The 12,890-nt window shown below is 42.2% G+C and overlaps 1 protein-coding gene across 3 annotated transcripts in view; it reads left to right on the top strand.

Moving 5' to 3' along the window:
- Nucleotides 1-12,890, top strand: part of TBCD (tubulin folding cofactor D) — a 126,382-nt gene that overhangs the window by 94,909 nt on the left and 18,583 nt on the right. For 2 of the 3 annotated variants that reach the window (XM_064150861.1, XM_064150862.1), the window contains 4 exons: nucleotides 515-655; nucleotides 6,678-6,761; nucleotides 8,384-8,542; nucleotides 9,658-9,796. In XM_064150861.1, the coding sequence (XP_064006931.1) occupies nucleotides 515-655; nucleotides 6,678-6,761; nucleotides 8,384-8,542; nucleotides 9,658-9,796 (523 nt within the window). Of the gene's footprint in view, nucleotides 1-514; nucleotides 656-6,677; nucleotides 6,762-7,421; nucleotides 8,206-8,383; nucleotides 8,543-9,657; nucleotides 9,797-12,890 lie in introns of those variants that run through there. The other variant, XM_064150863.1, reaches the window with a different exon arrangement.

Raw genomic sequence — 12,890 nt, 5'->3', positions numbered from 1 at the left:
TTGAATTGGTTTAAAGAAATGCTTTGGTTATTTTCTTCTGAAGGAGTATTTTCTGTGTTGACATACCACAGTGTCGTTAGTGTTAATAATGTAGATAGGCTCTTAGACCATTACAGTGCAAAAACACTGTGTCACCAATGTTGAGAAGTTTGTTAATGTCAAATTCAATGTGGATTGAATGTGAGTGCTTTGCTCTTTTTCTTACTGCAAAGAGAATTCAGAAACTAACAAGTACTTTAAGCAAGTACTTTTATACTACAGATATAAACCCAGTCTGCTTATCTCTTGAGTTTTTAGCCTTGACTGTGTTCCTTTTAAACCCAAACACAGAAATCCTCAGGTCAAATATAACACAACAGGCTCAGAAATATTTTTCCTATGGTTTATAGCAGATGTTTATAAGTGTGTAGAATATTTTGTCACTGGATTTTTATTAAGCAACAGAACAAAGCTGTGTTCTCAGTACTTCTCCTTGCTAGTGTTGTGATTTCCCCTCTCCTTTTTCTCTTTTAAGAGTCTGCCAGACAATGGGTGTAAAGGCAGAAGGATCCCAGGAAGAATATGTCTGCAAAGATAATGTTACTCAGATTTATGCTACACTGCTTGGTGGTGTGACTGACTACACCACAGACAGCCGAGGAGACGTTGGAGGATGGTAAGATGCCTTACAAACTGAGACTTAAACTTGACTGTTGTCTTTGATGTCTGACTAAAACTTTGTCTTTCCAAAACCTGTTAGAAAAAGCTCCAAGCTTTTGGAGATTTGAGTCTAGGTACAAATAAACTGAGGGAAGAGTAGTAGGATGTAAAAGACTGATAAGAATTTGTCCCTTGCCTTGGGCATTAGGAAGATGGAGACAATTTTGGTTTAAGCCAAAGCTGAGCCTTATTCCGCTGTTGTGGCTGACATTGTTTTATCTTTGTGAATGATGGGAATGTATTTAGTTGTAAGAAGTGCAGAGACTTCTATTTCTTTGAGATAACTCACTCCTGCCTGGTGAACTCTTTTTATACCATGTTGTGGGGATTTTGTGCCAGGAGAGGGAGCAGTTGCTCTGTTAGTGACAGATTTTCAAGGTTGGGGACTCTAACCGAGATGGATAAAGCCTGGGTAAACTGCTACGGGTAGGCATTCAATTATTTCAGCTATGAGATTGCAGGACTGTTTAAATCGTAGATCTGCAGTAATATATCTACTGGTGTGCAGTCTACAGAAGGTTAAATCTGTAGCAGTCATATTTTTGTGATTTGCCTAGCCTGATATAGTACTTAATAGAAAGTCTTAAATGATCAGAATTCACAAATAAATCCACTGTCTGCAGATTTCAAATACATGACACTGTTGCTGCTGTGCAGAGAAGCCATAACTAAGTAAAAATGACTGTGCTACATTAAGGTTAGTTGTCTGTTGCTTAATTGGCTTTAAGTAAAATGCTGTTTTCAGCAAGGGCTTCTCATTTTTATTGTCTTATATCTGTGTATTTGCAAATCAGAATTATCCTACCTAAAAGTAATATTATAGTCAATATTATAGAGAAAATAGCAGCCCTGTTTAAGAGTGTGGGCAGCACTGTTTGTGTGGTGGGGTAATGTATGTTTGACCTGTTTGGCAACTGTATCAGGCATCTCAGGGTGCAGAGATGGATGTTTGGGATTGTAAATCAACAACCTGTTGATTGTTCAGATCTAGTATCTGGCTCTGCTTTTATTCCATTCCAGACAGGAAGGAGGGAGTGCCTGAAAAGTACTGGCATGAAATGATTTTGTTGGTCAAAAAGATTTCCTTATTTTCCCAGTTTGTTGAAGAAGCTCTTGCCTAACAGCGCTGAGCCTCATAAAGGGCTTTAGTTGTAGTTTCCATTATATCCTTGCAGAACGTTTGTATGAGTTAGCTGATTTGGACTTTTTCAGTAGCTGTCCTCCTTTGAAAGGTGTTTTCAGCTTTAATATATGAACATGAAATTATTTCCTTTTAGTTTAACTGAGTGGCATTTTCTATATTTCAACTGGCAGCTGAGACTCAACAGGTAGGAGGGACAGAGAATTACTGAAATGAAAGCCTCCAAACTAGGTATGCTGTGGCTGTAGCAGAGCTGGCACAGCTCACAGATGATGGTTGTGACCTGTGACGGTAATTGCTGCCTTGCCGGGAGGGTGTGCACTTCTCTTTGTTCCTCTTGCTTCTTTTCTGTGGCCAAAACAGTCTCAGGTCACTTGCTCCCTCCTCCCTGCTGCAAGCAAAACAGCTCAGTTCTGGAGCAGTGGCTGTATTCAGCTTCAGCAGCCATGCATAGCATGCTGATCCCTGTTCAGATCTGGCATGGTAATACCTGATGCCAACTACACATTGTGGGAGTTGGGGAACTTTTGGGTTAGCCTCATATTTCTTGTTACATCTCTTTTAGAATTCTGTCCTGCTCACTCTATAGTTCAGTGTTGTTATTTTATTTGGTAGCCCCAGGTTTGCTTTTGGGGGCTGGGGGGAAGAGTTAATTACAATGGCATTCCCCTCTAAGGTTGCTCAGTAGATAGCTCCAACTTGGGGACAGGTGCTGTAAAGAACATTTATAATGTAGTTCATGGCAATCCATGAGAAATGGGAGCTACTACAAAACACTCTACAAGCCACTGTTGTTTTATGTAGGAGGAAAAGTTGTGATTGTGCTTTTCTGGCACAGTATGTCACACTGGAGGCTTTCATTGCCAGCAATCGTTGGGTGGTTTATGCTGCTGTCAAACTCCAATGCTTCTCCTCTGCAGAGTCATTATCAGTGACTGAGATCTCATCAGTTCTAGTGTGGGTGAAAGTAGTTATTTATAACTGCTTTGTCTTTGGACAGAAGGTGAAGTGTAAGTGCTACAACACAAAGCAGAAGGAAGATATTTTATACTGTGTTGGTCCTGGGCACTTTTTTAACTGACTTAGTTTGTGCCTTTGAGGGACCTCACTACAGTATTGACAAATGCATTGGAAAAATACACAGGGCAAATAATCCAGACTGCTCTTACCAGCCCAAGTTAATATTTGTGTGTTTGTGTTTTTCTTGTTTTGTGTAATGGTATCCCAACTCCTCAGCCTTCAGTGCTGGTTGTTAACATTGTCATATGACAGGGAAATAACAACAGGACAAGACATTGGAGAAGAGTAGGTGTGCTTGACATCTCAAATGTAGAAGAGGAAACGAGGATGCAAACTAGTAAAGATCAAGAGCAGGTCATTCCAGATTGTGCAAGGGAAAAAGGAACTTGGCTTTTCCTCTCCTCCTTCCTGAGCTGGAGGTGAATGGATCTGGCTCAGGGAATGTGGTAACAAGAGAGAGAGGCGTAGCTGAAAGAAAATGCAAGAGCAGCCATACAGGGTGGGGAGTCAGAGAAGGGGAAGAGATATTAAGCTGTTCGCTTTCAAAATTAAACGAGATACTGAAGTAGATAAGAACCTGGCTGAGTGTAATTAGCTATTCAAGCTAACTTCCACATCTGACAGCTCTCACTTAATTTCCCCATACCTGTTGTTTAGCTTTCTGTATCTCAAATTCAAAACAAAACAAAACTCTACAAAGTGGAAATTTTCAAAGAAATCCTGAGGAAGTTAAATTCCCAGCAGTCACTAACATTCAAATGTGCTTTGAGTTCCAGATTGTTTTTAAGCAATGCCAGCCAAAATCAAGTCAAGAAACATATAAATTAAAGGGGGAAGTGGAATCCTTTCTCATAGCAAACTGCTGGCTGCCTAATGCTGTTGTGGTCTCTCAGCTATGAGTGTGTTCTCATTTTGTTTCTTCTAAACCACTGGCTAAGATGGAAAGATATGGTGAGAGCTGCCATTTCTGTGGAGAGGTCTTGTCTTGGGTGTCCAATTTTTGTCTTTCTTTAATGGAATCGTGGGAAAGTTTAACCAACTTCACTTTCCATATGCAAACTCTGTTTCTTTTGACAGATTATTTGCTGGGACTTGTCCATTCTGTCTACAGGTGTTAGACAGGAATATCTAATAAGCAGATACTATATGTGAAACAAGGAAACACACTTTGATGAAAGATTACCAAACTTGCATTAAGCTGCTTAGGGGAGAAAAAAAAAAGATATCATTTACCTTATTTTACCACTCTAACTCATGTCCCACCCAGTTGTATAGACAACGATTTTCAGCTCAACTTGGAGATCAGAAACAAGAGGATTTCTTTTCAGAGTTAGAGGTGTATCTTTTCAAGTATTTCACTTATTTTTCTTCTTTTGGTTTAATTATGACTGAGAAAAGATGACATAGAATCATAGAATGAACCTGGTTGAAAGAGACTGCTCTGGTGAGACCCCACCTGGAGTACTGCATCCAGTTCTGGAGCCCCCGTTTAAAGAAGGGTGTGGACCTGCTGGAGCATGTCCAGAGAAGAGCCACAAGGATGATCAGAGGCCTGGAGCACCTCTCCTATGAGGCCAGACTGAAAGAGTTGGGGCTGTTCAGTCTGGAGAAGAGGAGGCTCTGAGGTGACCTTCTTGTGGCCTTCCAGTATCTGAAGGGGGCCTACAAAATTGCTGGGGAGGGACTTTTTAGGCTATCAGTGAGTGACAGGACTAGAGGGAATGGAGCAAAGCTGGAGATGGGTACATTCAGACTGGACATATGGAGGGAGTTCTTCACCATGAGAGTGATAAGAACTTGGAATAGGTTACCCAGGGAGGTGATTGAGGCCCTGTCCCTGGAGGTCTTTAAGGCCAGGTTGGATGAGGCTGTGGCCAGCCTGATCGAGGGTAGGATGTCCCTGCCCATGGCAGGAGAGTTGGAACTAGATGATCCTTGTGGTCACTTCCGACCCTGACTGATTCTATGAGACATCCAAGATGTGTTGGTCCTGGTCTTCTGCAGGATCATGTAACCAGCTGAGGATCCACTATAGTACTGCTCATGTCTTAAGAAAGAAAATGCTTTTAGTAACACATGCATTGTGGCTTAAAACAAGCATATTGATTCATTTTTTTAATTGAAATGACAGATTTTCACCTTTTATAGGTGGATCTTTTATTTAGATTTTTTGAAGGCAGAAACCCTTCACCGTATAGATAGAATCATAGAAGCAGCCAGGTTGGAAGAGACCTCCAAGATCATCCAGGCCAACCTATCACCCAGCCCTATCCAATCAACCAGACCATGGCACTAAGTGCCTCAGCCAGGCTTTTCTTGAAGACCCCCAGGGACGGTGCCTCCACCACCTCCCTGGGCAGCCCATTCCAATGCCAATCACTCTCTCTGTGAAGAACTTCTTCCTAATATCCAGCCTATACCTACCCTGGCACAACTTGAGACTGTGTCCCCTTGTTCTATTGCTGGTTGCCTGGGAGAAGAGGCCACCTCCCACCTGGCTGCAATGCCCCTTCAGGTAGTTGTAGACAGTAATAAGATCACCCCTGAGCCTCCTCTTCTCCAGGCTAAACAGGCCCAGCTCCCTCAACCTCTCCTCATAGGATTTGTGCTCCAGGCCCCTCACCAGCTTTGTTGCCCTTCTCTGGACACATTCCAGCACCTCAACATCTTTCTTGAATTGAGGGGCCCAAAACTGGACACAGCACTCAAGGTATGGCCTGACCAGTGCTGAGTACAGGGGAAGAATAACCTCCCTTGTCCTACTGGCCACACTGTTCCTGATGCAGGCCAGGATGCCATTGGCTCTCTTGCCCACCTGGGCACACTGCTGCCTCATCTTCAGCTTACTACACCAATACTCCCAGGTCTGTTTCTGCCTGGCTGCTCTCAGCCACTCAGTCCTCAGCCTATATTGCTGCTTGGGGTTGTTGTGGCCAAAGTGCAGAACCCTGCACTTGGCCTTGTTAAATCTCATCCCATTGGCCTCTGCCCACCTATCCAGCCTGTCCAGGTCCCTCTGCAGGGCTCTCCTACCTTCCAACAGATCAACACCTGCTCCTAGCTTGGTGTCATCTGCAAACTTACTGATGCTGGACTCAATGCCCTCGTCCAGATCATCAATAAAGATATTGAACAGGACTGGGCCCAGCACTGATCCTTGGGGCACACCACTAGTGACTCGCTGCCAACTGGATGTGGCACCATTCACCACCACTTGAATGCACTTCAAGAATAACTTGCTAATTACTATAGCTAATCTATCTCATAAAACTATTACTTAGTATAGAGGTTTCAGTCATTCCAAGTCACCACTTTTTAATGTTGAAAATATTAAGCTTGAAAATGTACCAGAATATGACACTTTTAACAGGGCTTAAGTATCTTAAAGTGCAGGTTGGCCTTTTAAAGATGATTTGAAGTGGGCAAAGCAGTTAGGTTAAAATATATCTACTTGCACAATAAATATTACTCAGCATTATCAATTTTAACCTTCTTAAAATAAAGAATGAGCCTGATGACATCTGTCTGGCATTAAAAATAAGGTGGTGAGGAAGGAGGACTGCCTGGAAACCAGGATGACTGTTGTACCCTTGGTGCTGTCTGGGCTTCACCTCAGAGAATGGGGTTGAAGGTACAGCTGTGTGCACTCTTCTTCTTCCCAAAACTTTGATAGCTGCTCTCAGTGGTACCACTTTCATTATATATATATATATATATAATTTTTTTTGGGGGGTGAGGGAGCAGTATCTACCTCAACTGCTGCTCTAGCATTCTTCACATAAACACTGCTGTAACTAATGGATCTCTGTTTCCCCAGGGTGCGTGAAGCTGCCATGACAAGTTTAATGGAAGTGACACTCCTGCTCGTTCAGAATGAAGCACAGCTAATTAATGCCAACATGTATGCTACCATTTTGTCTCTTATCTCCTCTAACTACATTCCAGTCCATACCAGAAAGCTTTGCTTATGTATTCTAGATTTCCTCCTTTACTGAGTGTGACACAACTCTCATTTATAGAATCATAGAATGGTTTAGTTTGGAAGGGACCTCAAAGATCATCCAGTTCCAGTCCTCTGCAATAAGCTTCATCTAACCTGGCCTTTAACACCTCCAGGGAGGGAACATCCACAACATCCCTGGGCAACTTGTGCCAGTGTCTCACCACCCTCACTGTAAAGAACTTCTTCCTAACCTCTAGTTTAAATCTCCCCTCTGCCAGTTTAAACAAATACTTCTGTTCTTTTATTACAAGACCTTGTAAATAGTCCCTCCCCAGCCTTCCTGCAGGCCCCCTTCAGATACTGGATAGCCACTACAAGGTTTCCTTGAAGCCTTCCCTTCTCCAGGCTGAGAAGCCCCAACTCTCATACCCTGTTCTCACAGCTGAGCTTCTTCAGCCCTCTTAGCATCTTTGTGGCCCTCCTTACGCTGAAATGCTGGACTGGATGATCCTTGAGGTCCCTTCCAACCTGGTACTCTATGAATCTATGAAACTTTTGATACAAGTGCATCAAGCTTAAGCCCATAGAGATGCTGAGAATATTGCATCTGTTTTTCAGAGAGACTGACCTTATGGAGAGAAACTGGGTGGCAGTCTCACCTCTGGAACACAGTGCATCTGGGAGATTTGCTCTACACTTGCTGCCTCTGGGGAGCTTGCCAGTATTGTTCACTTCAGTAGAAAGCAAATTTGCCTGCTTATCCAGAGCGTTGCATCTTTTGAGGGGAATGGGATAGAATGTGGGGATGACTTTGTGTTAATTTCTGGCTTTACAGAATTACTATCTAGGAAATACAGAAATAAGCCAATTTACACTGAGTTTCTGATCTTTAATTTCATGGGGGCATACTCCTAATAGTAAATAAAAAGAGCATTTGCCAGTTTTTCAGTGTAGCTTGAGCTGCAGCAAGCATTCCTCATAATGATATTGGTTTCTGGACAAAGCTTGCAGACATTAACTGAATATTTACCTTATTTCTTGTTTAATTTTGGAATCTCAAACTTTGAAAGACACTTTGAAGGACAATACTGGATCCCTTAGGAATACACTACTCAGCCAACACCCTTTCTCTTTGGGCTTCCTCCTTTTGGTCTACTGCAGACCTAGGTTATTCATTACTATATGTTTAATTTTGGGATATATGATATTTAGGATAGATCTAATCCTCTGCTGAGTGTGCAGTTTTCAGCTTGAAACTGTGCTTGTCTCAGAGTCCTGCTCCATTTCCATCTGAAAAATTGCAGTTCATCCAAACCCTAGAGCACCTTCCTATCTTTTTGGGTGAAAGGTGGTGTGTGAATATCAAATCTTGTGGTATTTAAGGCCATGATGTTTTTTAATTGGTTTGTGGAAGATTAAAGATCCTGTCAACGAGATTTATATCCTGAATCAGTTATCCTTTCATTATGAAGAGTTAAACCAGAATACTTCTGTACCTGGATGTTTATTATATTGTTGAAACAATTGAAATGCACATTCTGCTGATGAAGTGATGTGATTAATTGTTTTCTTCTTTGCAGCTGCAAACAGATTATGTGCTGGCTGGCTCAACAGTCAGCTGAAAAAATAGACAAATTTCGAGCCCATGCAGGATCTGTGTTCCTTACTCTGCTCCATTTTGACCAGCCTCCAGTTCCACACATACCTCATCGAGAGGAGCTGGAGAGGATATTTCCAAGGTAATATATTGAAAAACCTGTCTTAGAGCAGAGAAACTCCAAGATAAATGCACACAGTTAGACCTAACACAGGCAAACTGATGGGATTTTTGTGCCCTCTGTGTATGTGTGAGGAGTATTTGGAGCTGTTTGCCAGAATTTCAGTGCAGTGTCCAATGAATGTGTGTGAACATCTAAATATTCAAAAGGAGAAGTTGACTGTGAGTTCCTGTTAAAACCATCATTTTCTAAGGTAGTAGGTCTTATATGGTCATGCTGCATAAGCCTCCTCTGGATCAACCCCAATCATTTCTGAACCCATCAGCCAGGTTTGTGGGGATGGTAGAGATCATGTCAGTGGTAGATGGGAGACCATCAGTAAAGCAGAAACTGCTGGGAGCTGTGGTTTGGTCATCCTGCTGTTTATGAACTGTCTGGTTTAAAATCTCATTTTCACTTCATAATGGGAGAGCTGGAATTTATTGGCAGTCCCTTCCTGAATGTTTTTTCCCCCAGACTGGAAAACATTGATTGATCATAATGATATTTTTTAATGGATTGTATTTTTTCACCGAGCTCTAGTTGCAGCAGTTTTCAAAGATGGAATTTCTAGTTAAAGTAACCTGTTCCTGAATGGGGATTATTACATCTGGCTGGGATGAGGAAAGTCCAACTTGGTGTCCCTGTTCTGTTAATTCAGCAGAATTTCAGTCTCCTACAACCTCATACAGCCTCCTACAATAAGTGCTGAGCTGTGCTGAGGTGTATGTGTGTCAACCTTTCCTGCCCAAAGCCTGTCTTTGAATTAGTTGTTTACTATCAGTTGATGAAAGAGAACTCTGAATGGATCCTAAGAAAGGAACTTGTTCCCTTGATGTAGAGAAAAGTGCAAGTGAAAAGGAAAACTGGTTCAAATCCCATTTCTGAATCAGAACAAGGACTTGAAGATTGCTTCACTTTACCGGCAGTGGTTTGAATTTTGATTTGTGTTTCCCCACACACCAAAAGGCCAAGGATTACTGGGATTTTTAGGTCATTCAGAGACTTCCTTCACTGGATGAGAAGCTGTCATAGGAATAGAGAGCAAAGGCAGTGCACATATATAAGGGTGTTTTTTTTCTTTCCCTTTTTCCCAGGTCAGAGAAAGAGACTCTTAACTGGAATGCTGCATCAGAAGCCTTCCCTCGCATCACGCAGCTGCTGGCCTTGCCAGCGTACCAGTACTATGTGCTGCTGGGGCTCTCCGTGTCTGTTGGAGGACTGACAGAGACAACGGTAGGGAAGCAGAGTGCCTTTGCTCTCTGGCAGGAGGATGCATTTATTTACCTGATACAGCTGCTGGCTGCAGTGTTGAATCTGTTGCAGTGGGTGTTGCAGAGGGTTGTTTCTCTGACTGTTTCCCATGTAAGACTTTTCTTTCAAAGAAATCAAGTCATACTCTAAACCTGGTGGACTTGATAGTAGCATTCCTTGACTCACTGAGCATGCAGGAACAAGGACTAAGGACATTCTGGTTCTCATCTCCTGGCCTGATAGAACCTAAGAGTTGCAGCCTGTTTGCTTAATCAGCTCTTGTGTTTACTTGCTCAGCATTCCAAGCTGCTAATGGAGGAAGAGCTGTTGAGCTAAGTGTTGTGACTGCTAAATGCAAGTGATTGCTCTTTGTAGCTGAAGTGAATGCCTGTTTACATTTGTTACCTGATGCAAAGTGCTAACTGTGAAGTTAAAAAGAAGCTCTTTACAGTGAGGGTGGTGAAACATTGGCACAGGTTGCCCAGGGAGGCTGTGGATGATTCCTTGCTGGAGGTGTTCAAGGGTAGCTTGGATGAGGCCTCGAGCAACCTGTGCTAGTGGGAGGTGTCCCTGCCTATGGCAGGGGGTTGGAACTGGATGATCTCTGAGGTCCCTTCCAACCTCTAAACCAGTCTATGATTCTCAGTCATCGATACCTGTTAACAGCAGGTTCTGATTGATTATTCTTTTATACATATTCTACCAGAGAGATGCCAGAAATTACATTCCAAATACCATCCAAATGTCTGTCTGAGTCCTCTGAGCTTTACAATTGTTATTTCATTCTTCTGTGCATGAACAATGTCTTTATCCCTGGTTTTGGTAGTCTGCTTTGCTGCCAAGGTCTTGTTGACTTTGTTAGAATTGTAGTGTATCCTTGTCCCCACATTACAGCTTGTCTTGCTAGTTTCAGGATCCGTGGTTCCAAGATATTTTGGCTCTAACTCTTTTGTTATTTGATGCAGCCAAGTTGTAACATATATGAAAGCAACTACTGGAGTAAGGTCATGGTTCAGTATGACACTAGAGGGAAATACAGGCCAGTAACAGAATATTCTGGACTGTCAGCTAAATCTTTAAGTTGCAGTGGTTTTGTAACAGGAGGAGGAGGTCACAAGTCAGCACCCCAACAGTGTCTAAGTGTGTTGCTAATTAAGATTGCCATCTCTAATTAAGAAAGCTGGTAGAAAAGGGCTGTGTCAGGAAACACAGCTTTTGTGGAAAGAGATCAGCTTCTGCTGGGTTCACAGAATTGGGAGGAGGTAATCATTTGGAGCTTGGCTCCCATGGCTTCCACTTTCCAGGCACACCATGAGCTGTTCAGAGTATGCCCAAATGATGGGTCTTGACTGGTGCTGTGGGTTTTGTGCTTGGGACCAAGACAAGTCTGTGTGCCTTTGGGTTTTGTGTAGCTGAGAATTTGATGTCTTTGCAGCCTCATGTGTTTAAACCAGTCTTGAGAATGTGGATGTTTCTAAAATGTCAACTAATTATCTAGGGATGGCTATTTTAAAACTCTGGAAACATGCTTGTTGGTTTGTGACAATAGTTATCAGGCAATGTAACTCTGAACAGATTTCTCTTTAGTAGGAGACATGCAGATGAAATTCAGCTTTTAGTCAAACACAGTCAATTATAGGAGACTCCACCAAAACCAAAGTTATTCATAGAATTATAAAAAGGGAGAAAATTTGTGGAGAAGCAGACATTCTGGCTGCTCACCCAGCTCACAGCAAAATTCTTATTCAACAATTTTACTACTTAATTTTCTTTTAAGTTCTAGTTGTGCTTGGTTTGGAAAACTGGAAGAAGTTCAGCTACTTCTAGCACCCTTCCCTTCTTACTATCTGCCAGTATAGTGAAGGGAAATCTTCTGTCCTGTTTTCAAAATACAGCTCTGAAATGTTAACTTTCTGTGACCCTGCGTTTTTCTTTAACACTAAAGACTTGTTCCGGTCAAAATACACTCAAGGACTTTGGCTTTAGCAAGAAGATGACCTAATTCTCTTTTGAGCCAGATAGCAGCACGAGGGAGGCTCCAAGTGTAGGATTATGCAGTGTGTGGTGAATTCCATTTGATATTTAAAATGAGTTCTATACATCTGAATTGCTGTGTCTTACAACGAGTCATGTTTCACTGTGCTATCAAAGCCTGTAGTGTCCTTTGCTGAATATCCAGGGGCTAGTCTAAAGCATTCATTTTAAGATCTGCTCCTATTAAATCCACGTGAAAAATGCAAAAGGTTTAAGTCTTGGGTGAAGGAAAATGGTTACTGGAATGTGTATCCTTGCAGTAACCCATGTGTGTTCTTGTGGCAGCTCCTTTTTTCCCCCTCTCACTTGAAAAATATATATGTGTGCACATACACAGATGGACTACAAAGTGAGGAGACGCTGTGGGAGAATCTAAGTTCAAATGTCAGTTTAAGTCATCTTGGGGAACCAGTAGCAGAAAGGCTCCATTGTAATTCAGTGGTCAGTGGCTATTTTTCCATAGTTAAAATTGCTCTGCAGTATATTTAGCAAGAGTAGTTCTTTGTTTTGCTTTTAAAAGAGATGTTCTGAAACGAGCTGTGTGGGGTATCTCAGAAACGTTCTGCTGGCAGCACGCTTGCTGAAAGAATTGTAGCTGGAGCATTTGAAGTGATCTGGAAAAACAGAAGATGTCATTCCCTTTGGGATTTGGCATTCTGCTACGCTGCCTTGGTTCAAAGGCCACGTTCTCTCTGTAAAAGAATCTTCTAATTATATATCTGGCCCACAGTGATGCATATTTCTTATGGCTGCAGAAAAAATCCTCTCAGCATATGGAAATCAGAGCTGTACAATGGTGCTCTTTCTGCAGCGCGCAAACCCTGCGCTTACAGGGGTCACCATACCGTTTTGATAGAATTTCCTTATTGTTGCACTGCGCCACACTCAGAATTCTATTAAGGCACAGAATGTCCTCTTGATTCCCCTGCCCCCCCAGAAGAGGCAAAATTGCATTTTACAAGGTAGGGAAATGCTAATTCAAAAAAAAAAAAGAAAGAAACAGCAAAGGGACAGAGCAGCCTCTTTGGAAAATGGGAAGCTT

This window comes from Pogoniulus pusillus, chromosome 11 (genome assembly GCF_015220805.1).
Source record: "Pogoniulus pusillus isolate bPogPus1 chromosome 11, bPogPus1.pri, whole genome shotgun sequence".
Lineage (NCBI taxonomy): Eukaryota > Metazoa > Chordata > Aves > Piciformes > Lybiidae > Pogoniulus > Pogoniulus pusillus.
This window is presented reverse-complemented; position numbering and strand designations above follow the sequence as displayed.